Source organism: Palaemon carinicauda, chromosome 28 (assembly GCF_036898095.1).
Source record: "Palaemon carinicauda isolate YSFRI2023 chromosome 28, ASM3689809v2, whole genome shotgun sequence".
Lineage (NCBI taxonomy): Eukaryota > Metazoa > Arthropoda > Malacostraca > Decapoda > Palaemonidae > Palaemon > Palaemon carinicauda.
In genome coordinates, this window is record NC_090752.1 from 589,530 (window position 1) to 614,337 (window position 24,808).

Here is a 24,808-nt window from a genome sequence, read left to right on the forward strand (position 1 = left end):
CTGGGTGATAGGAGGATAGATGTGAGCGAGGCAAGAGAGCGTGCTAGAAATAGGAATGAATGGCGAGCGATTGTGACGCAGTTCCGGTAGGCCCTGCTGCTGCCTCCGATGCCTTAGATGACCGCGGAGGTAGCAGCAGTAGGGGATTCAGCATTATGAAGCTTTATCTGTGGTGGATAATGGGGGAGGGTGGGCTGTGACACCCTAGCAGTACCAGCTGAACTCGGTTGAGTCCCTTGTTAGGCTGGGAGGAACGTAGAGAGTAGAGATCCCCTTTTTGTTTTTGTTTCTTTGTTGATGTCGGCTACCCCCAAAAATTGGGGGAAGTGCCTTGGTATATGTATGTATGTATTAATTAGAATTTAAATTTTCTGTTGCAGGGCGTTGGTCCTCAGTGGCTTTTGTATAACTTGGCTGGACTATATTGGAGAGTTCATGGCAATCTTTTTAATGGTATTGAGTGTCTGAGAAAGAGTATTTCAACTGCTCCAGAGGAATGGCGAGATATTCCACTTGTTAATACTGCATCGCTCCTGTACACTGCTGGGCACATTGATGATGCATTAACTCTAACACTCCAAGCCATACAAGTAGCTGACCATGAGGTGAGTAAATGTTAATTTCTTAGCAATTTAACAATTTTTTATGTATGCTGGAAGAGATAAGAGTTGTTTTGTAAAATTCCAGGAAAGTATATGCTGTCTTTTTAGGAAAATCCTTTTAATTTTTGACATGTTATTTAATATATTCATAGAAATTTATCATAGAAAAATGAGTTCCTTTATTGGAATGTCCAAGGCAGTTGCAGTGCAAAACAAATCTTCTCAGGTAATTGGTTTTAGAGGTTGCATCCTAATCCATGCATGCTACAACTAATCGCATGGAGACTGTCCATCGTATTATCCGAGACGAGGGTTTTTGAGTTCATCTAAAATATCTATCTTAGATTTCAAAAGGCAGTCTACTAATAATTTAATAAAGGCAATGGAACGGATTGATTTAAATCAAGGAGTGTTTTAGTGACGAGAACTTTTTTGGATAATATGGTTAAGTTTTAGCAATTCCTTTATGAAGGGAAACTGTCCATTTCAGCTGTTAAGGGTTATAGATCCATCCTAAAGACTGTACTCAAACATCTAGGTTTGGATTTATTTGCTTAAGATATCATTGTGGATGTTGTCATGGGATTTGGAGTTACTATGGACCAGAATCAAACCCACTTCTATTTATATTTGACTTTATTCACTACCTACACCCACAAGCAATCACGTACAGTCACATTTTTACCCAAAATATTAATCTAAACTCTAAATTTATCTATTTTAGTAATAATTCTATGTCATCAAATACTCATTTGTATTACAATGAAAATATATTTTACATAGTTAAAATTATAAAGTGAACAGCAACCTAATATTTACCTAAACCACCTAAATGAATTATTTTTGATTCTCAATCCAATAAACTTAACTCTGTTTTGATTAATTACAACAAACAAAAACAAACAAAATCAAACATAACTATAACGTGTATCCTAACACGATACAGGTACTATATTTTTATCATCAGCATCACACTCCTTGTAGAAAGTCTTATTCCACTGTCAGACACAACCATAAAAATCTAAAACTGAAATAAAGAATACTTCACAATATCGTTTTTCAAGAAAACGTCACAATATTCAAGCACCTTTGTTTGGTGATAGTTATTTACTGTAATACTAGATTGAATGTGAGTCTTGGGTGTTGGATAGTTTTATTTAGGATTTTACATTTCCTATCGACCCATTCACTGACCTACTTCTATCAGTGTGGGAGTTAGTGTATGAACAAATGTGGAGTTTCATAGATGTAAACAAAATCTTGATAAGGTTTATATCAATACTTGCCTGATGTTCTTATACATGCCCAGCCTCCTCCCAATGATTAGTGATGTCATGAGGATAGGGATTTAGTTTTAACTTCGACACTGAAAAAATAAAGGTTCTATGGCGTAACCAAAGGAAGGTTATTGCCGTTGATAGCCAGATGATCTCAATACTGTATTAGAATAAAAGGAAAATAAATGGCAAATTTTCAGTTTTAGAGTAAACGTTTATGTAAACCAGGCTTAGAGAGAAGCATTGTGAACATCAAGTGAGTATAGAAATAATAAATTTGATTAATGAAATATCTTTGTTTAATGTTAACAGTTTTATGGTTACACACTTTTTAGATGAATGTTGTTAGTTCATTTTTTTATATCATATATTGGATCTAATTTTGTCTTGTTTTGATAATTTATGTGCAATATTTAATGAATTTACAGCCAGAAACAAACTTCTTGCTGGCCAATCTGTATTGTGGTAAAGGTAATTTGACTGGAGCTTGGCATCACTATGAGCGAGTATTGGCTGCCTCACCCAACCATTCTTCAGCTCTCCAGTACCTTACAGCTTTGGCCTGCCATACACGACCACCACACTCCATTCAGCCATTACCAACGTGTCAGAATCAGGTAAGGGTGTTGTTACAAATTGATTTTATGTCACATTGCATTTTGAAAGCTGGGTCTTGTCACATGACTAGTTTGAATCGCGCAACTTGCATACAGTATTTTTCAAGGACCAAAAATCTGGCAGCACTTTACAACTTTTCTTCTTGCCATTAACTATTAGAGGCATGTGTTTGTTGAAAGGAAAGGAAATGGGAATTTGTTTAGATTTTATTGATAAATGTTGATAAACCAAGCTTCCAGAGAAGCAATATCAGTATCATGGGAGGTTCATAGAAATAAGGTTAGATGAACATTGAAAAAATGCTGTTTAAGATGAAAATTACCAATTGTAAAGATTTATTGCTCCTTAAAATTTTTTACACTTATTTTCTCTATTTTGAAAAATGACACAATAGCGAGAAATTAAGGCTTTGTAACGCGATTGAGATGCTTGAAATTCACCCTTCTACTCTTTATTACCATTCTTCAAATCTGTCTATCATATGAGAGTGAAGACCACCAAAAATATGTTGAAGAAGTTTCACTGATATAAGAAATATCTAATGGTGTGCACATGAAGTAATTTCTTTATTATTATTATTATTATTATTATTACTATCCAAGCTACAACCCTAGTTGGAAAAGCAAGATGCTATAAGCCCAAGGGCTCCAACAGGGAAAAATAGCCCAGTGAGGAAAGGAAATAAATAAATGAAGAGAACAAATTAACAATTAAATCATTCTAAAAAAAAGTAACAACGTCAAAACAGACATGTCATATATAAGCTATTAACAATATCAAAAACAAATATGTCATAAATAAACTATAAAAAGACTCATGTCTGCCTGGTCAACAAAAAAGCATTTGCTCCAACTTTGAACGTTTGAAGTTCTACTGATTCAACTACCCGATTAGGAAGATCATTCCACAACTTTGTAACAGCTGGAATAAAACTTCTACAGTACTGCGTAGTATTGAGCCTCATGATTGAGAAGGCCTGGCTATTATCTTCTGAATGAACTAACGCATAAGATAGTCTTGAAATTCCCATTTAATTCATACTAACTAACTTTCAGGGTGTTGCTGAGGAAGGAGTATGCACTACAGATGGTGGATGCCAAGTGCCAGACGAAAGTGGATCTTCTGGTGATGAGAGAAGTGAGTATTCAAATGTAGGTTGTATAGTTTATTTGTGAAGATGTAGAGGAAATAGTACTTACACTTCCAGCTAAATAGAACTTCTTGCTCTATGATGTCTTTGTTTCCAAATGATAGGTAACTTTGATTTTAGAATGAGAACATATGGTAAAGTTAAATACATTAAATATTGTACGGTACTCGCTCAGTTGGACTGAAGGCTAATTGTTAGAAAATGAATTCTGCATTTGATTTTGGCTTAATTCTAGTTAATTAGTTTTACAAGATTACTGTATTAGGTGTAAGTGGAAACTGGATTATCTGAAAGTACCTGGAATTTTTTTTTTATAGATGAATTAGATGATATGATCAGCATTGACATCGATACTGAAGGGGAAGAAGCTGATGATGGGAATAATGCCTTGCCATCTAAATCATCGTCAGCTCCTGAAAATCACTCCAAAGTAGCAACAATAGATCCCCAAGGCCCAGAAGCAGCAAAGGTAAGGTTTTGAAGGTTTAAATTTGTTCTAACATAATCTTTATCACTGAATTCTTGTAGTTTTGCTTTCAAATGCCAATATAAAGGCAGTCTTTTATCAGTTATATCATTGAAACAAAGCGTACTTGGTACTATGTATCAGATAGCAAATTTGATTACAGTACTGTATTACAAAGTTGTAAGGGAGCTATTATTATTACAACTTGGATTTCTCAGATTGTACATACATACATACATATACTGTACCAAGGCACTTCCCCCAATTTTGGGGGGTAGCCGACATCAACAAATGAAACAAAACAAAAAAGGGGACCTCTACTCTCTACGTTCCTCCAGCCTAACAAGGGACTCAACCGAGTTCAGCTGGTACTGCTAGGGTACCACAGCCCACCCTCCCACATTAATGAAAGATGAGCTTTAGCTACTTTTGTCTTATTATCCCATATGAAAAATTTTCTCAGATTGTAAATGACACTTTTGTGATCTAACAGTAGCTGTTGAGTTGTAACTATGTAAATCTTAAATATTTTATGTTCATATCTAGTATTCACAGCATATATTGAACTAATATTTTATATCTAAGTGATTCATTTAATCCTCTGTATATCCTTTAAATATATATTGCCAATAGTTTTTATTGTATGGGCCACTTTGAGTTTCCTGTAACATTTATTCGACCTACAATATCAAATTTTACCTATTCATGTCCCTTGTCTCACCATTATCTCTTTCCCACATCTACTTAGGACATGTGTATTATTTCCAAGAAGCAAAACCTTTTTTTAAAAAATTTACAAAGGGTTCTTCATTTTTATTCACATCCTAGTTTATCTGTTCTTCAACATTTACCTTGATTTTAGATTTTTCTATTTCTCATAAACTATACTTTGTTCTTATCTCCTCTTTTCCTTTTCTGTGCTAGTCTGTTTTCCCTATTAGGGTTTTCACTGGGCTTGTAATAATGATAAAGAGACTCCATATCTACTGACTATGCATTAATTTAATTTGTCATTTACATTAGTCATAAGTACCTGATACATGCGTCTTCAACTCTAGCCAGTCACAGCTGGAGACTATTCCAGAAACTTTATCTCTCACTAATCATTTCTATTTTTAAGTCAGATACATGTATCACATAGTACAGTATTTGAGTGAATGTCTGGGCCATTTCTAGCTGGTCTTAAAACGCCCTTACTTATATTAAGGAAAATGTTTCTTATTAGTAGTCATTGGAAAATTTTTCATATGGGATAATAAGACAAAAGTAGCTAAAGCTCATCTTTTATTAAAATTGTTATGTTGAATTATGATGGAATACTTTACATGTTTTGAACCTTTGAAAGATTCCTTTAGTATTTCCAAGATAATTGCTCATTAATCTGTTTTATTAGCTGTTTATTTATCTGTTTTGGTAACTCCAATTTGGTGTTTTAAAAGTACTGTATAATAATACTTTTTCATTTGCTGTGGCACGTTTATTCATTTGTTTGAGATAATGGATTACAGTACCGAAGAAAATTAGAAGAGACATTATTCGTTTCTGTTATAGATGAATAAGCAGATCCATGTACGCATTGGACTGGGATCAGAAGATGCTACCCTCTCGACAGCAGATGCAGACACCAGTCCAAATCCAGATGTTTCTGTCATTGAAGACGATCCACTACCAGACGTTCTGTTGAGGGTACGGGAAAGAGTTGCGTCTCCTCCTCCTCCTCCTCATGTTTGTGATCGGGCTAATAAACTAAGTGATGTTAAACACTTCACCTCAACGTGGCTCTCTGTCTCTGCAAAGAATATTGAGTAAGTACTTTAGTAAATAGGTATAATGATAAGTTAACTGAAACTATACTACTTTAGTAAATAGGTATAATTAAAAGTTAATTGAAGTACACTACAGGATTACAGCATTTGTTTAAAGCAAACCCATTTTTCACATAGACCCCACATTGTGGTCACTATTCACTATTTCCTTATCACTCCAATTTCAAAAGCCTACAAATAGAAGTTGAGGCTGAGTGACTATGCCCATGTGCACCTTGGCAAGAAATTTGCTTAATCTGTTGCTTGTTCATCGTCTGTGAACTCAATCTACAATTACATTTAAAGCTACTAGTGCTAGATGTAATAGTTTTGTCATTTGATTTTTCCATATTTCGTCACTTCCCATCCCTCACACTCTTAGGATTACGCATTCTTTCATTTACAGTATTAGATATATGTTATCATTTAGGGGAAATGTTAATAAATAGGGAGTATTTTAATTCTTTTTCCAACATTAGATGAAGACTGTCAAAATAGATGTGGAATAAATTTATATGAATCTCTTCCAGTTTTATCTATAGCTTGGTCATACTTGAAGTTTAACCAAAACAAAAACATAATGATGGGTTATATTTTTCATTTTCAGCCTATCAGAATACTTGGTACCAAATGTCAGCCCAGGAACACCACTTGAAGAACCAATTTGTCGGGGTGATCTTCCTGCATCCATGCACACATTAGATCATTTAGCTGGCATTAGGCATAGGAGCCTACTACCGCACTTTCCAGAGATGGGTTTACGAGAGGCATTGCAAACACTAACTGACCGTACGCCTGTATCTGTCGATCAAATGGCAACCCGGATTGCTAGATCACTTCAAAAGGTATTAACAGGGAATTTATTTTAATTTTTTTTAATGATCTCAGAACCTATTGAACTGTATTTTGTAATGTTTATACATCTGAAGTTTTCCATTTGAAATTTCTATGATGTAGGATTTAAAACACAGTTTAGTGCAATTTCAGTCTAAAATTTATTTCATATGGAGATGATTGTAGGCAATGCAGGTAAGATAGTTGTCCAAACATTTTCAGGTTTTTGGGATTAATGTACAATTCTGTGTGGTCTCCCAATGATTTAATTATAAAAGGTTATAACAGGGAATCCATTATAATATAAAATAACAAAGAAATATTGCCTTCCCTTCTCTAGGGCCAGTATCTCAATGTAAAAACCATGAACTCGGTGTGTATAAGGGAAACATCGAGTTCAGGCAGTGTTGAACTCGGCACAGCACCTCCAGTGCTGAAATCATGTGGCTATAAATGACACATGATCACCGAGAAGCTCACTATAACTGGAGACAATGCTACATGTGCATTATTTTGAGCCCAACCACTATCCTCTTTCCAGGTGCCGGAAAGGTAACGCTTGTGTTGTTCAGCTCACGTTAGGGGTACTGATCTTCCATTCGATGATATAGAACAGGAAAATTTTGCTGCATTCCCTAAATCCTAGTACCGGTTTAAAGATCTATCCCTTAGAGCATGTCCCCAATAGAGGTTACCCTGAAGCTGTACAAGTCTGCTCTAAACAGTTTAGTAGGAGGCCGCTGAGGGTTTTCTTACTAGAACACATGTTGCTTGATACTTCAATGGTCTGAAAGACAGTGTCAGGTCAAAAAATGCCCTTCTCGGCCAAGATAGCATTGGAATCAACGAGAAATGTGCTAAAAGGAGACTTCTCCCTATCCAAGGAATATAGTCCCTTTTTACAGGTGTATTCTAAAGAGTTGGAAGGATTAAAAAAAAACTTGAAGGTTTTTATGGTCTCCTCCCTGAAAAATGGGATGCTCAGGTAGTTATTAACCAATTAGGTGATGGTTTTCCTTACTTTCAAGAACATCTTGGGACATATGTTAGTACCCAACAGACCTTATTTAATCTAGTGTCTGTCATGTCCTCTTTGGTAGTTACTCTCAAAACCTATTTACAAGACTACAAAACTTTGTCGTAAGTAAATTTGAGATGAAGTGCTATGTGCTGGCTAGTTGCAATCTGAAGGAGGTCAGGGTATAGGAGTTTTTATATAGTGACCTTTTATGTATATCCCTTTTCTCAAGCTTTATTGGATAAAGATGAAGCTAATGCAGAGGGAATATCCACTTGACTACAAGAGAGATGGAAAAAAGGAGTTTTGGCCGTATAATAAAAAAGAAGCCCTTTCCTTGTCCTTTCACAAGGTTTCAGCCTATAGTAGGATCCAACAGCAGTCTCAAAGGCTGCCAGCAAAGAGACCAGTCCCATACAACCATCCCAAGCCTTTTGCTACACGTAAGTTTCCTGAGGAAACGCAGAGGCAGCAAAGTCACCTTGCTCGAATGGTCCCAAATCCTTGGTCTTTCAGGATTTTATTTTTTCAGAGGAAAATGGGTAACTAGAGGCACACGAGGAGAAACTGAGGGGATAGTTAGTCTCCGAGTTAAAGGACCTCAATGCATCTTGTCTTTAAGCTCTCAATCTATTTTCCAGCCCTTGAAGACCGTGTTATATGCCATTATTGTTACTAGCCAAGCTACAACCCTAGATGGGAAAGCAAAATGCTGCAAGCACAAGGGCTCCAACTGGGAAAGCAGCCCATTGCAAAAAGGAAATAGATAAGTAATAAATAAACTATAAATGAGTAATGATAGTTGATAACTATTTAACTTTGTCATTGATCTTAATATATTTTAAGTCATATATACACTATTAAAACTTATGTTAACATGTTAAACTGAAAACCATTCCCAACAGGTTTGTGCTTAAGTTTCACAGATTCAACCTCCAGATTAGGCAGGTCATTCTACAATCTGTTCACAGCAGGAATATAACTTCTAGAATAGTGTGTAGTATTTAGCCTTATGATGAAGGCAAAACTTAGGATTAGCTGCATACCTAGAACTGCGTACTGGATTGTACCATTTAGGAAGATCTGAATGCAAAGGAGGGTTAGAATTCAGGTCATTCTACAATCTGTTCACAGCAGGAATATAACTTTTACAATAGTGTGTAGTATTTAGCCTTATGATGAAAGCAAAACTGTTAGGATTAGCTACATACCTAGAACTGCGTACTGGATTGTACAATCTAGGAAGATCTGAATGCAAAGGAGGGTTAGAATTATGAAATATACGTGCACAATGAACTAACTGAACGATGGTGGCAGAGAATGGTATACAGATCATGGATAAGGAATTTAATATACTGAAAGTTTTTGTCTAATAAATTAAGATGAAAATCAGCAGCTGAAAACTAGACAGGATAGGGTTGTGGAGAAGCCTATTGGAAACATACGTACCGGGTGATCTTCGTGACTGGGGTTTGAGATCCACTCAAGCTGGATAGTGTCTAGTAGTGTTAGCAAAATCATTATCCTTGTGAGCTAAAAGGTGTTTTGGGGGGAGACTATAGGTCTACCTGCCGAGTCATCAGTAGTCATTGCCAGGCCCTCCCTGGTCTTTGCTTGGGTGGAGAGGAGGGCTTAGGTGCTGATCATATGTATATGTGGTCATTGTCCTGCCCTTGCCTCTGCCAATCACGAGCAACCTTTAAACAAAATTCAAACATGGCAGAAAGCATTAAAACATTTCCTTAGGGTATATTACTTACTAAAAATATTAAAAAGACTTTCTTAATATTGGTTATTTCTAAGACGATTCTCCTAACCCAATATACCTAGGATTTGCAAGTGTTAGGACATTCTTAATTTTTGTTGTAAATTCTAGTTTCTACAATACACTATTGTCCTAATTAATCGTAAATCTTAAGTTTATTCTCTGCTTGTAGCACAGTAAGCTTTCTTAATTTCTTTTAGGCTATCACTTTTTTTTTACTACCCAGTCGGTAGTGGCCTCATAATTCGATATGTCGCAGTAGTAAAAGAAATGTTCTATCACTCAAACCTAAGTCTTTAACCTTTACTCAAAAAATATTGAAATTCACTACTGTTTAAATTTTACACTTCCAAATATCTTTTACTTTATCTGTTCCTTTAGATAATAATATTACAATCACCACTACAGCTTATCTGCAGATAACACCAAACCACATAAGACAACTTCCTTTCCCAATTACTCTTGTATAGACTTTATTACATTAGTTTTAAATATTCTTTTCCATTACTACTCTATGGTCTAATAAATATTTCTGAGACTTGATTTAGACTAAAAATATCTTGTCTGGAGAAATAATTTGTTATTTATCTTGATGGAAACCTTTATCATATCGTATTTGATATTTCACCACTGGGAATATCTTAAAAAGTAAAACCCTTAAAAAGTGATGTTTTGCATTTGGTAGATATATGTAATGGTTTAGCAATACTCTGAATGCTTGTTAGATAATGTTGAATAGTTTAACCCTTTTACCCCCAACGCTATTTGAAACTTTCCAACCCTTAACCCCCAAGCATTTTTTTTTCAAGCACATTTTGCAATATATTTTTTTTTAAATTGCTCTAACAGCCTTAATTTTCATCATAGAGAAGTCAGGTTGGCCTCATTATTTTGGAAAATGCCTGAAGTTTCTCATAAAGTTATCAAAAATATGCAAAAAAAATTGTAAAAAAGTTTTTTGCTAGGACGTACCGGTACGTCCATAGGGGTAAAGGGATGAGTTTTGTGAAACGTACCAGTACGTCCATTGGGGGTAAAAGGGTATTTACAAGGATAAAAAGTGAAAGTTTTAAAATACTCTTGTGACTCTAGACAAGGTTTTGTATCTCATCTTTCAAGATGAAGAAGTATTTAATAAATCTTCAAAGTTATTTATAATTTGAAATGGAGTTTCAATGTTTTTGTTACTTTTTTCAAAAAAGCCTTTTTCTTTTCAGAATGAAACTTCTTGGGTAGTTGCTACAGCTGCTGCTCTTTATTGGCGTGTTGTTGGTAGTGGTGAAAGGGCAGTCGACTGTTTGAGACATACATTGCACCATGCACCTAGAAATATGAAAGACATTCCACTCATATCATTAGCTAATATTTTGCATAGGTAAGAATTTTGTTATTATTGTAATAATATTGGTATCAATGTTTTTTATGTAATGGTAGTAATAGTAAATATTTATTAATTCTATTACCCTCCCCTGATGTTCATATTACTTTTTCCCCAAAGCCGAACGAATAGACGTTAGCTCAAAAATTAAAAATTAACAGTTTTCTACCAAGAAATCATGTGGCTCTTGCCCAAAAAGGTGACATCTGGTGGTTATAGTTAACCTAATAGTCTCTATACTGTCACTTTGTACTCAACAATGTTTATTTTCTTAACCCAGTGGGAAAATCCTTTTATGAGTTTCCCAATAAGATTTTGAAAACCATTGATTTTACAACTGTTCTAAAGTAATATTTTTTCCTAGCCTGGTTTCTCGAGATGAATATCCAAGAACTCTAATAACTGTGTTTACAAGTTACTAATTATCAACCATTTGATAGACGTTATTTAATCTCACCCACAATATTTTAGTGTCACCACTGTGATTTTAAGTTATTTATTGATTGGGGATGTCTTCTAGAATTTGAGGAGTGGTTACTTCTCCTCTTTGAAGTAAATCTGTTAATAGCTGACCATTGTGAGTAGTCTCGCATATTAAATACTTCACATTAGTATGCACCTTTGTATTTACATTTTGTATACAGCTTTACTAATTTTGCTTTGAATTTAGTGAGAAGATTGAATATTTTCTCTATGTATCCTTCGCCATTTTTCAACATTGTTGGGATATAACTTCGGGGCTTCAAACCTTGGTGTTAAAGATAGTCCAGAGGTGAAGTAGGGGAGGTACTTAAATGTTCGTGATCAACCACTTCTTATCTTTAGTAATGTGAATATTTTATAGTTTCAGTCGTATAGAAGAATATTTTATAGTTTCAGTCGTATAGAAAAAGATTTTTCTTTTTCTATAAATCTTTCGATAGAATGTTTTAAATGTCAGTGAACTCAGTTTGTTGTAGGCTTGATGTACTCAGGGTTTAAAGGTAGCTCATACATTGCCAGAATACCAAAATGCATAATACAGTCAATAATGATATGAGAATTAACTGAAGTATAATGTAATTGCTTTAACTGAAGTATAATGTAATTGCTCTATATCTTAACATACTATATCAGGAGTATATTGCCTTCCTTAAAATGCATTATAATTGATGGCATGCAACAAGTCCTAGTTATAAATATGCTATCTATACAGAGTATAGAAATATTGATATTTTTGTTACCTTTTCTTGAAAGAAAAGTATGAGCCTCAAATAGATAATAAAATGCTGATATGCTTTTTATTCCAGTTGGGCATTATTTAAAATTTATCTTTACACATTAAGAGGCAAATATTATGCTGGTAGTATTTTAGCACCAAAAATTATGATGATAATGGATGGAATCCTAAAATCCATAACTTACAGTTGGTGGATTTTACTCCGAACTAAAGCCCCCAAGATAAATCTGTGTCCTTAAGCTTTGAAAGCCTAAGAACATGTATCATTGTAATGTTGAAAATTGTACTAGTAATGTATATGCAAGGTTGTCAATGTAATGTTGAAAATTGTACTAGTAATGTATATGCAAGGTTGTCAATTAATTTTGATATTCTGATTTTCTTTACAGAGCTGGCTTATTCAACAATGCCTTAGTAGTAGCAAATATGGCTTTAGAGATCTCGCCGAAATTTGTCGTCATTCATTTTACAATGGCCAATATTTATGCAGCTAAGGTATGTATTTTGATGCTTTTGGGGCATGGTTCCATGTTTTAGTTTTATGCAAATTGTGACTTAGATTTCAGTACTATCTATTATCTAGGCGGAAAAGGTTATTGAAATTGGGTGTAATGAAATCGTTAGTATTTTAGATTTATTAGTTAGAAATTTTTATAGTGCTTACAAGTTTTTATCCATAATTTTATTTAGTTTACAAATATTAGCTGTTAATCCAAATTTGTGAAGAAACTATAAACCTTGTTAGTTGCAATTAATGTTATAGTCATTTGATTCAAAATTCATGTTAGGTTATCTTATATTTTTATGGTCTTTTGATATGATATATCTTTGATAATGATACGAGGTAAATATGTTTATATTTATTACAAACTAAATACTACAGACTTTTTGAAATATCTCTCTGACTTGTAGGTGCATAGCTTTCATCTGCAGTATTTACTTTAATTGTTTCATGTACAGAAGTCTTTTCTCACTTGTCCTAGTTCTTTTGTGAGGCCTACTCCAGTTCATGGCATAACTGTACAAACAAAATGGGGATGCACTATAGTAAGAAAATTATAGACAGGACGTTTGACCTTGCTATATAGCGCTGAAGGGAAGGCATTAATCTCTTGACATCACTGGTTAGAGGGGATTTGGGGAGTTAATGTATATGAACATCAGATAAATATAGAAATATAAAATAAATAGAAACTATTTATAGATTTTATAGATAAAACTATTTATTCCAATATAAATACAAACTTGTATTTTAAATAAGAGTAAGTCCACTTCCTCTGACCTGGCTGGGATTAAAAGTACTTGCTTGCGAGGTGGAGTGGTCGTAGTGTGAGGGCTTTCTTTTGCATGCCTCAAATCTCCACTCTAGTCCTAGCATAGACTTGACTGTATGGCCACCTCCCACAACCTAAGTTGACTTTTGTTCCTCTGTAGTTTCTCTTGAGAGTTTTTGGTGTTTGCCTATTGTTCATGAAGCACTCCATGCAGCAGGTGCTACTGACCAAATTCCATTTATACCGGGATCAAGGTCCACGTGTGTATGTCTCCTATACCGGGAGCAGGATCCACGTGTGTACGTTGCCCCTATCTTCTCTGGTGGATAAAGCATGTTTGGCTGCTAGTCCTCATGTGGGGTGGTCAAAGTGAGGTAACCTGAGAGTCCCCATCAGTGATAGGATCCTCGATTTCTTCCCAGGTATGCCCTTCAGTCCAGTATGAGACCCTGAAATTGGTCTTGTTGTCTTTCAGCCTCCGAGGCTCTCTTTCTTCAATTTCCTCATTGGAGATGAGCTTGCTTCCTGCATTGTAGATTTCAACATGACTCCTAAGAGAAGCGGAATTGACGATGGCAATTCTCCAGGGATGATTTCTAAGTATGGATTGAGGTAGTTTGCCCCTTAAAGGAGACAATGAAGACCATATCTTCATCTTCTCAGGTGATGCTGATTGGTGCCAGCTCCTTCAGTCCCCCGAGGATGTAACAGCTAGAAGGAAGATAACCAGAATATCCCACTCAGCAATATTTGGTTGGATGTCTCCCTGGGGAGAGAGTGGCATGCCATCTTAAGGATCCCTAGCGCTCGCCTAAGCAGACCGACCATGGTTCCAGTACTCGAGATAATGTGTCACCACTTCAATCCAGTGATTTTCTCCTCTTCAGACTTGACATTTACCAGTTCTTATTACTCCTCATTTTCTCTGTCAGGAGGATTGAATGTTGGGTAAATTATTGAGCACCCAAGCTGAAGCGCCCCTGCACAAGGAGAGAAGTAGTGAAGAAGACCCCAGTTCTTCCTTCAGGCATCGTCCCAAGTGTGGTCAGCGCGTGGTGTGGAAAGATTGTCATGAGCTAGAAAGGAAAGCACCCACCGGTGACAGTATTTGCATTATTACCACAACAAGGCGAGAGGCTTGACCGCCCCCTGAGCATTTGATTTCGTTGCAGGACGTCATAATCTCCACTATCAACCAGGGAAGGCTCATGCGTCCTAGTGGGATCAGGAAATTCAGCCTCCCAGATCCATGACAGGTCAGTTTCCAAGGAGAGGAAGAGGGCAAGAAGTGGCATAATGTGCATTCTAATTGTGAAGGTCCTCCCCCAGCACAAGTTAGATCACCTTCCCCTCTGGATCATAACCAAGAGGAATAAGGAGGAAGTGCTCGGATTATTCTCCAACTTGAAGAGAAGGGACGGGAAGGCTCAGTTCAGTTGGTCATCCTCCTCAGAGACCACCTCTCAAAAAGACATAACCTCGAAGCTAAAACCCTCAGAATTGGGCCTTTCATCTATGGTGTTATTAGGGGAATGGAACCCAGAATCCATATTCCAGAGTTATTGCAGACATCTGGTAATTCAACAGATTGGGCGAACCCTCCCAAATGCCTATGAAGCAGCTGGTCATGATAATTGAAAAGTCATTGGGGAGGGTTAGAGGTAAAGAGGGTAAGCACTCTTTCCTTCTTGGACAACACAGCCATAGCGATGGAGTTGGACAAAATGGAGACTGGTTTGTGGAATTCTTTGGGCTAGCAGCTAGCCACACTGCCTCCTAGCATCCAGAGCATGGCAATGGAAGTTCCAGTAGAAGTTTCTATCCTAGCCCTGGGTTGGGTAGTGGAGAGGCTCATGCAGGAGTTTGTAGTTTAATCGGTGGCCAACATCATGGCCATAGAAACAGCGGCCTATATCGCAATCAACATTACCTTATTGCTCGATTGTTGGTCTGGCATGGTCTCACTCTTTTCTATGAAGAACTTAATAAGACCTGAGGTCTGCAGGAGGTATGCTGACCTCGTCCTCTTGGGTAGCAAAGCCATAGATTTCCCAACACACCATAACCCCAATGTCTTGGAGAACTGGGTCCTAAGAAGGCAGGATAGTCAGCAAGCTAGGCAGCAGAGAAAAGTTGGAGTTATGGTAGTTCCCACTCACCTCAATGCTCACACTTTTTTCCCTGGGATGAAGTGGGAAAAAATGGTGGCGCTGGAGGAAAACAAGCCAGGACTTCGTTCAAAAGAGCAGTATTGTTTCAGTCTGTGGGGGTAGGCAGTCCTGTACCAGGATCTTCCTCTAAACCCAACCCAACCACATCATCACATTCGGCGAAACGTCAAGGGTTTCTTGTGGGCAACCATCAGTTCCTATAGTTCTGTTCCTAGTCGGAAACTTTCCTAAGCGGGAAAAGTAGGAGAGGGTCTTGCCAATGGTAGGGGTGGCAGTCCTCCCCTACCTAGTGAGTGTTTGTGGGTGTGGTGATGTCTAACGACCCACTGGGGGAATGGGCAGCAACCCAAAGCCGACAATTAGATGCTTTGAGTGCTCCTAAGTGAGAAAGACATTCAATTGCCCCCAGGGGTAGCAGTTGGACCTTGTTCTTCATCAAGTAATCCGGAGCATGATGGGGCAAAGGAGCCCTTCATAAAATCTTGGATGGTTCTCCAGGTTTTTTTTCTAGGGGGCTGGAGAACAGTCATCGACCTGTCTCCCTAAAATGGACATATTCAGCAGATGCTATTCAAGATTATCGTCCTATCAGCAATCAGGAAGGGGACTAAATGTTTTCAGTGGATTTGAAGGATCCTTACATCCAGATACCCTTTGAAGGATGCTTACTTTCAGATACCCATTCTGCCTCTCGGCAGAAAATATCTGCGGTTCTGCTTGGAGAAGAATGTCTTCCAATTCAAGACCCTTTGTTTCGATCTCTCAATGGTGGCACAGGTGTTCACGAGTGAGTTTTCTGGTAAATAAGACTTCTTCGGTACTTGGATGACTGGTTGCTCCTTTCTTCCTCAAAGGAAGCCTTGGTCCAACAAAGAGATGAACTACAGTGCTTCTGTCCTGAACCTGGGATCATTTTGATTTTGAATTAGTCTTGAATTGATCCCTCACTCAGGAAATGGTGTACCTGGGAATAAGATTAAATGGCAGTAAAGTTATTCTCCTCAGATAACAGACTGTCTCTCCTTTGACAAGTGGCAGTATCTTTCCTCAACTATTCAGCCCTCCTAGCCACAAGTGGCAGAGACGTAACGTATGGGCGGTTGCACCAGAGTGGTACAAAGACATCTAAAGGCACAAATGTTAGGGACGGAAGACTTCCCTTGCAAGACAGACACAATATACCATGAGAGCAGTAGTCACTACTACCAAATAAAATGCACACCACCGTAGTTGCTACTATTCATGGACATGTCCTGAGAGTCAGGGGCTCGTCTGAAGCAGGCTACCGTATGTAGAAGTTGAACAAAGGTTACACATCAATGAGCTGGAGATAATGGCAGCACTTCTAGCCTTAGAGGCCTTCATGGGGCAACTTCAAAGCCATTCGGTGGGGTTGACGCGCGACAACACCACTATCTTTGCATATATCAACAAGCATGGGGGGATGACGCCTTGTTCCCTGTGAGCCTTGGCGGCAAAGGCCCATTTGTGGGTAATAGACAATGGAGTAGGACTGACAGCAAGCCTCATTATAGGGAAGCAGAATGTCATACCAGAAAAACTCTGCAGAAGCCAAGTGATCCGTTTATCGTCAAGTGGCGAGAGCTATTATGACTTTCCCAACCATAGAACTGTTCTTCGACCAATCTGTACCATAAGCTTCTAGTCAATTGCTCGCCAGTTCCCAACCTCACGTCTGGGATAGGATGGACGCGTATGCCTTTCCTCTCTTCTGCTTCATCTGACGTTCTCAACAAGGTCCTGATCAACCCCAACCTTTGGTTTACTTTGGGAGCACCAAAGTGGCCCCACATGGAATCGTACACAGACTTGGTTGCCCTTCTTGTGGATGAGCCTTGAAAATTACTGTTGTGACCAGAGCTCTTATGCCAGCCTCACGTGAAAATATATCACCATCTGCTCCCATCCTTCTCTGAACGGGTGAATCCTACTGTATCCAGTTCCTCTCTGAAATAAAGGGTTTTCAGTTAGAGAAGGAAGAAATATGAAAGTATCAGTCTAGATTAATAAAGTTTATCAATATTGCAGTTTAAAAAGAAAATCTTAACACAGGTAAACTCGTAATTTCTCAAGTTTCCAGACTGGATTTCAAACCTATTCTCACTTAAGCAGTAATTAAAACCTTTGTAATGAGGAATAATTGGTCACATGAATTGCATTGAAATTGAGTAATTTGGGGGACATGTTGACAAGAATGGAGTAATATTATCTAACCTGCACTGATATTTGGAAAAGTAGAATACTACAAGCCCAAGGTGGCAACAGGGAAAGTGACCCAGTACAGAAAAGGAATGAAGAAAAGATTTAAGGAAATTGAATGAAATTATTCGCATAAGACAAATAATGGTAAAGATATAAGTATCATATCAACTGCAATATATTTGAAAGTAAGACTATCAACCTGTCAAGAGAAAAGCTTTTGCAATAGATTTGAACTTCTTAGGATCATTAAGAAAATAACAGTATATCATGATAAATGGAAAGTAAGTCCTAAACCTGATATGGAATTCAGGCAAAACTAATAAAGTACAGAAGAAGGGATCAGCGGAAAGGATTCCTTTCACATCTAATCCTACTTAATGAACGGATATTTGAAGACAAAAAACTAAAGTAGAGAAGAAAGAAGGGACCTGTGGAAAGGATTCCTTTCATATCTAATCCTACATTTTTTTGAGATTTGAAGACATTCCTGGTGATATGATAGAAAGATTGGATTTAGGAATTAGAGGCTATAATCCCCAGTGATGGGGTCAGTGAGGCCGTTTAGTACCCACGTACAACGGTGGGAAACCCTACACTTGAACTATGAATAAAATGTTAAGAGGTTAGAAAGCAAGATGGGAGAAGGGAAGTGGTAACAAAGGGATTAAAATAGAAAGATATAAAGCAAGTGCATGTATGGGCCAAATGAACACGGCAAATACCCTGTAGTAATTACCATAGTATATTGTTTGGGTTGCAGTGATGGCACAACACCCTTACCAGGGTCAGGCTAAAAGGGGCAGGAGACATACATTACTGAAGACAATGGAAAGAACTAATTTTTACAAATAGTCCCATGAAGGGAAAACATTTGTGGTGATGATGATGAGCTTAGCATAAATGGCTACCTATTTTTGGAGAACTTAGGCTTGGCTAGTGGAAGCACAAATAGTGAACAAAAGTGCTAGGCATATTTCACTTGTGAAATAGTTTTAGGCCAATATAAATAAGCCTTCAGTAATGCATAAGTGTATTAATGGTACCCCAAGTGATTATTATCCTGGTAATTTGAATTCAAATAATTTGATAAAGCTTATATATTGCAAATCTGGACAATCTGCAGACCTGAACTGGGTCTTTTCAATAAATCTAGGAAGTAAGATTTTAATACATTCTTTCAAATTTTGTAATAATTGGTAATTAATATGCTTTTTTTTATTTCTCTTTATGGTAGGGTGATTTGGAGAAAGCTACAGCATTTTACCAATCTACTTTAGCTCTTCAGTCATCATTTGAACCTGCACGGGATAGATTGAGGGCTATCCAGTGTGCAACTCTCAGCGAGGAAACTTTGTCTAACTGATTGACTGATTAATCAGCTAAGGGTAAAGTTTTATTGTAGCTGCATAATTTGTCTTAGTCATGTGTTTGAAAATTGTGATAAACTTTTCTTCTGATCTGTTGTAGCATGGCAATAGTTTGTTTTATCGAGACGAGTCTCCAGCTATCCAACTGAATTTGGGTTTCTTTATTTGTTGGCTCGAGCTTAGTGTTTGGCCATGGTACACTGATCTTATCATGCTTATAATATATTTTGCCAAAGCTCATAAGAACAAAGATGCCTTTAAGGTCACATCAAAATTAATACGCTCTGTTGTGAATATGTATTATCAGTTTTTAAGTACAAATTATTTTTTTATGATTAGTTTTAAATTTTTTGTGCCATTTTAACTAGTAATTATAGTAAAGTTTTTATTTTCTATATAGATACATATAATTGTGTGAAATATTCATTTAGATGGAAGGTGTTATAATTGAATGTACCCCTTCATGTGGTGTTTACACAGGCATTGAGCTGCCAATAGAAACATCTGGTATGTGAGACTTTACAAGGTCCACTATCTTGCTATAGTTTTCCACATTTATTCTACCAAAAGGTGGATATACAGTATATAATCAATAGTTATGTACTGTATTTTTAATTTATCATGAATATACTCATTTAAGTTTACTAGAGTGATAAACTTGATAGCAATCAACTAAATATTAAACCGTAAATTATTAGTAAGCGCAAGTTTTTAAAGTATACAGAGTTTGCATTAGAACCAGCATCTCAAAATAATTTGTGTTATTGTATTGCCATACATAATTTTATCTAGCATATTGAATGTTGTGCATTTGAAATGAATGTGATAAGGTACGATAATGTATTCAATTTCTGCTGGAAAAATATATTTAGCTTCTGATATAAGAAAAATAATTTATACCTATCTCAAAGGTACAAATAATTTTAAAACTTCATGTGGATCAATTAATTTCCAAGTGTGCTAGTATGTGGACGATGTCTGTAGAAGTATCCTAAACATGAGCAATATCTAGTCAGTCCTTGCCATGCATACCTTGGAAGCAATGTGCGGGTAGACTTTGAAATTACGCAAGGTTAAATTTTAATGTTACTTAATTTATCCTTACTTTTTCTTTTCTTTTATCAAGCACACATTATAGGTGTCCCTTGTTCTTGGTATGAATTTAGTATTGCAAGATTGCAGGACAAATGATGCCAAATAGAAAGCTGTGCATGAAATGGCAGCATACTGTACTTGAGGCTGACTTATGTTAAAGGAATTTTGCTGAGGTTCGGTGTGAATGATATGTAATAGGTAAAAGTATAGAATAACAACAGATAAAAGTTCTGTGTATTTATCTTTTAAGTGGTATTAGAGGAATGGTTTCAGAATATATCAGTTCATATAAGTTTTAAACAGAAGTAAAATAAAAAGGAGCTTAAAAAGTAGGAGGAAACGAGAAAATAGTATATCCTAAACAATAAAAAAATCTTGAGTTTAACACATTTAATTTAAATAGGATTTTTTGGGGGAATTAAGAACTGCATAATAAAGAAGTCTTAGGGATATTTTAAAAAGTAAGCACATTAATGAAATGTATATTCAGTATATAACTATTAAAACAAAATCATTAATGCACACAGACCTCTACTTTAACACCACGTTTTGGGATAAGTATTTTTTTTTTAATAGAAAAGGGATTAAAAAATATGTACACAATGTGCAGTAATGTATATGTTATACCTCTAATTGGACTTTTAATGATGTACATTATAGCTTTGTATTCTTCTTTCGATTGTAGGACTGTCTAAATAAATATTTATGGAGGGACTAAAACCCTAGCAGGAAGCATCTGGAGTACTGTATGCATATTGACCACTAAATCATAAGTGGTTTAAAGCCTATCTTGTTTAAATCTAGAAAACTTGCACATAGCTGTTTGCCACTGATTGGATATATATCCTGTTATCCAAATCTCATAGATTTGTTTGGCCACAATTACAGAATTGTGATTATACAGTTTATAGAGTAAATTACGAACTAAATTATGTAATATTACGTAGGAACCTCTGAACCTACATTCTGAATTATATATATTTAACATTCATGAAACAACACTTATCAAAGCCTTTATACTTGAAATATGTTTCACACATATTTCTAGCCTATGGCTTCGGTAAGTGTTGTTTCATAACTTAAATATATATAATTTAGTATGTAAGTTCTCAAGTCTTACATTTATTACATCTGGTATTTAAAAAGTATTATCATAACGAAGTTCTTCAACTCATAGAGTGAGCGGGAAAGTAAAACACTGATATTTGGACAACAGGACATTCATCTAATCAGTAGAAAGCAGTTAAGTGCAAGGTTGCCTGGATTAAAAATATTGCTATTATCTAAAATATTGCTTATTTGGAAGTTTCAAATATCATTTAATTAAGAGGAAACCCTCTTAAGGGTATGCTCTTTATGGTTCTATGATGGAAACTTAAAATCATTTATGAATGTAAAAAGATTTTATTTAATGTGAAGTATGAATGTCAGTATTCATGAATATAGTGGGTTATATTTTATATTTATTTCTATTTGTAATGTATATACCAATTCATCTATTTACATGTGTCATCTCTTCATAGAAAAGTGAAAATTTTCCAGGGATCAGCTGAATGTGTAATGCTCTTAATCAGTTAAACAGGGAATTGGGCATATTCAGTGGGTAAGTGGTTACCTCTGATAAACTTACCCATCAAGGGTAATTTGCATTCTATATTTCAAAAGTGAGATAAGTGTATATTAAAGCATTTACTGTTTTTGTAAGGTAATGTATTACTACTGTTAGGGCCATTGTATGAGAACAAATATGCTGCAACTTTTTGCAACTCATTCTTCTCTATTGTCAAGAAGAAGCTTTACATTGTCAAGTAATACTAAGCGCTTCTGTTCACGTAACAGATTAACCAATATTTAACGATTCTGGCAAAAAACAACATTGCTGAAGCCTATGATTTTTTCCATTAAGCAGTACATCTGATTATGTCTAACTACCATGGATGTAAGCATAAAAGTCCTGAAACAGGTCAACATTGCTTGCTTAGTTACTGATGCAGTTTAGTGAAGAAGTTTTTCCTAAATTTCTTATAATTTTATCGACACCATTCTTCTCCTTCATAAAACCCTGCTGTTAGTAAGCCCATGCATTTAGCAAGAAATTCCAGAACAAAAATCTTCATGATAGTACCACAATGTATCGCATTCAGTAGATACTGTTACTGATATTATACAATGGTGTTGGATCACCGTCAAATCCCCCACATTTTGCCCAATTCTTAAAGCATATTCTTAGAACTTTCAAGATGTTATTGGGAGTCATTGCTGGAAGGTCATCATCTTCCATACCCCCAAAAATCTAAATGAGTAAAGGTGCTATCAATAACCATAGGGTACAAACAGCATACACATGAAAAGGGGCCAAGCAAAAAATAGAATACAAAAAAAATTTAAGTGATTTTCAGAATGGCAAAGATGACTAGCAAGGCAGCAGGGAAGTTGGAGAAAAGGATTCACTTCAGCGTGCTCAAAGTTTTTTAACTTGTGTGTGGCATTCATTTACATTCACTCCTATATAGGACAAGTGAAATTATTCAGTACTGCATCCCTCTTTAATGCATCCAACCTTACATTCAGTTATTGTGCAGGTGTGGGACAGCCTATGTGAACTCACAAAGTAATTAAAAAGGACAAACTTTATACAACACTTTACATTTTGAAATTGCTTTTGAGATGTATTTCATTTCATTACGTGTCTTGACTCAAGTTTTTACCTGATAAACAATTGGTTGTCAAAATAGCCAATTGTTCCATTATTGGAGAAGCATGACTATGTTAAAAAGAATTATCCTTCATTTGGATATTGTGAGGTTGGATAGCAAGGGTACTGTGAGTCAATACTTCGTCATATACTTTGGAATTCCACTTTTCTCTCAACTTCTGAGAATTTTAAAATTCCTGAGGTAATTAAATCTGTGTTGAGTGTAATAATCAACAGTACTTGCCTACATATATCCAACAGAATTTTTTATTAATCTCAAATGAAACCGTATGTTGAAGGATATTTGATCATACATACCTGGTAAGAATAAATCATTCCCATGATGGGAAAAGTTATTTGAGGTTTTATTACAGCATAATTACATTAGTAACAATGAAAGTTCTGAGGACAATCAATTTTCATTAAAATAAATTACTCAATGTCTAGACTCTAGGCCATAAGTGTGAAAAGACTGGCCTTATACATTATGTAAAGTGCTGTATTCAAAGGTGGGTATAGAAAGAACTCAAAAAACCCTATTCTCTGTTTAGTTGGGAAAGAGCACTAAAAAATATTGGGCATTTCATAATTCTGGAAGATTTCTTGAATCATTCTTGTTTTAAGTTTATATTCTAGGGCATTTTAAATATCAATGATGTGTGTCTCTTCAAATAAACTACTGTGCATTATATAAATGTGTAAAAGGTCACAGAACGTGTACGTATAAACGGTTTACATTTGATGTGAGAACCATACAATTTTAAACTATTTACATATGGTGTGATAGCCATACAAAACTAAACTGTTTATGTAAGAGCCAGTCTTGTTTAATTTTATGTAAATAAGTTTTTTTTTTTTACCTATGTCACTAAACTTAAACATTTCATTTACTAGAAATCTAAAGACAAAGTAAGAGAATGTTTAAAGGTATTTTTGATGTAGCATACTGTAATGTATATTATATATAAAATATTCACATCAGTTTCATCTATCATTCCACTGATTGTATATAAATAATTTTTACTCTGCTCTGGCTGGTGCTCATTTAGATGTATTTATGTTGCAGTATTAGCCACGTGTATAGCAAGGCCTGTGGCATATTATCGATTTAGTCTTGAATGCTCTATTTAAAATGTTTAACCCTTTTACCCCCAGGCTATTTGGAAATTTCCAACCCTTAACCCCCAGGGTTTTTTTTTTTTCCCAGCACATTTTGCAGTATATATTTTTTTAAATTGCTCTAACAGCCTTAATTTTTGTCATAGAGAGGGTAGGTTGGTCTCATTCTCTTGGAAAATGCCTGAATTTTCTCAAAAAATTATCAAAAATATGAAAAAAAAAAAATTTTATAGCATTTTTTTGTGAAACGTACCAGTACGTCCTTTGGGGGTAAAAGGGTTAATATGTATGTTTGTGTACAACCATTAGTTTCCCAAGTAGAACTTGAATGTTTTGTGAGATACATTCTTGTAAAGTGGTATTGCGACACCAAACTTTTATGTTTAAAAGGGGCTTATGTATAGTGAAAATTTGCCTTGCTTTCCTCCTTCTGGAGTAATTAAAATTTATAAAAAAAAAAATTATAAAAGTTGTATCGTCTACCTTTAAATTTCATAGAAACGCATAATGTTATTTTAGTCTAAAGTATGTAATAATACTGTAAGGGCTGATACATTATTGAATGTTGATATAAATTTATTATTTGTGATTAAATATCAGTCTGGTGATTGTTCATTTAACCCTTTTACCCCCAGGCTCTTTGGAAATTTCCAACCCTTAACCCCCAAGGGGTTATTTTTTCCCCAGCACATTTTGCAGTATATATTTTTTAAATTGCTCTAACAGCCTTAA

The 24,808-nt window shown here is 35.8% G+C and overlaps 1 protein-coding gene and 1 long non-coding RNA gene across 2 annotated transcripts in view; one reads left to right on the top strand and one right to left on the bottom strand.

The window, feature by feature from the left end:
• Window positions 1-21,813, top strand: part of LOC137621412 (tetratricopeptide repeat protein 17) — a 64,973-nt gene extending 43,160 nt beyond the window's left edge. Inside the window, exons 12-20 of the mRNA XM_068351712.1 lie at window positions 381-605; window positions 2,308-2,496; window positions 3,553-3,634; window positions 3,965-4,116; window positions 5,665-5,918; window positions 6,526-6,763; window positions 10,753-10,910; window positions 12,522-12,627; window positions 19,035-21,813. Of these exons, the coding sequence (XP_068207813.1) occupies window positions 381-605; window positions 2,308-2,496; window positions 3,553-3,634; window positions 3,965-4,116; window positions 5,665-5,918; window positions 6,526-6,763; window positions 10,753-10,910; window positions 12,522-12,627; window positions 19,035-19,163 (1,533 nt within the window). The 3' untranslated portion in view covers window positions 19,164-21,813. The remainder of the gene's footprint in view (window positions 1-380; window positions 606-2,307; window positions 2,497-3,552; window positions 3,635-3,964; window positions 4,117-5,664; window positions 5,919-6,525; window positions 6,764-10,752; window positions 10,911-12,521; window positions 12,628-19,034) is intronic.
• Window positions 12,981-24,808, bottom strand: part of LOC137621414 (uncharacterized) — a 69,765-nt gene continuing 57,937 nt past the window's right edge. The window contains exon 2 of the long non-coding RNA XR_011040207.1: window positions 12,981-17,545. This is a non-coding gene — a long non-coding RNA (uncharacterized lncRNA). The remainder of the gene's footprint in view (window positions 17,546-24,808) is intronic.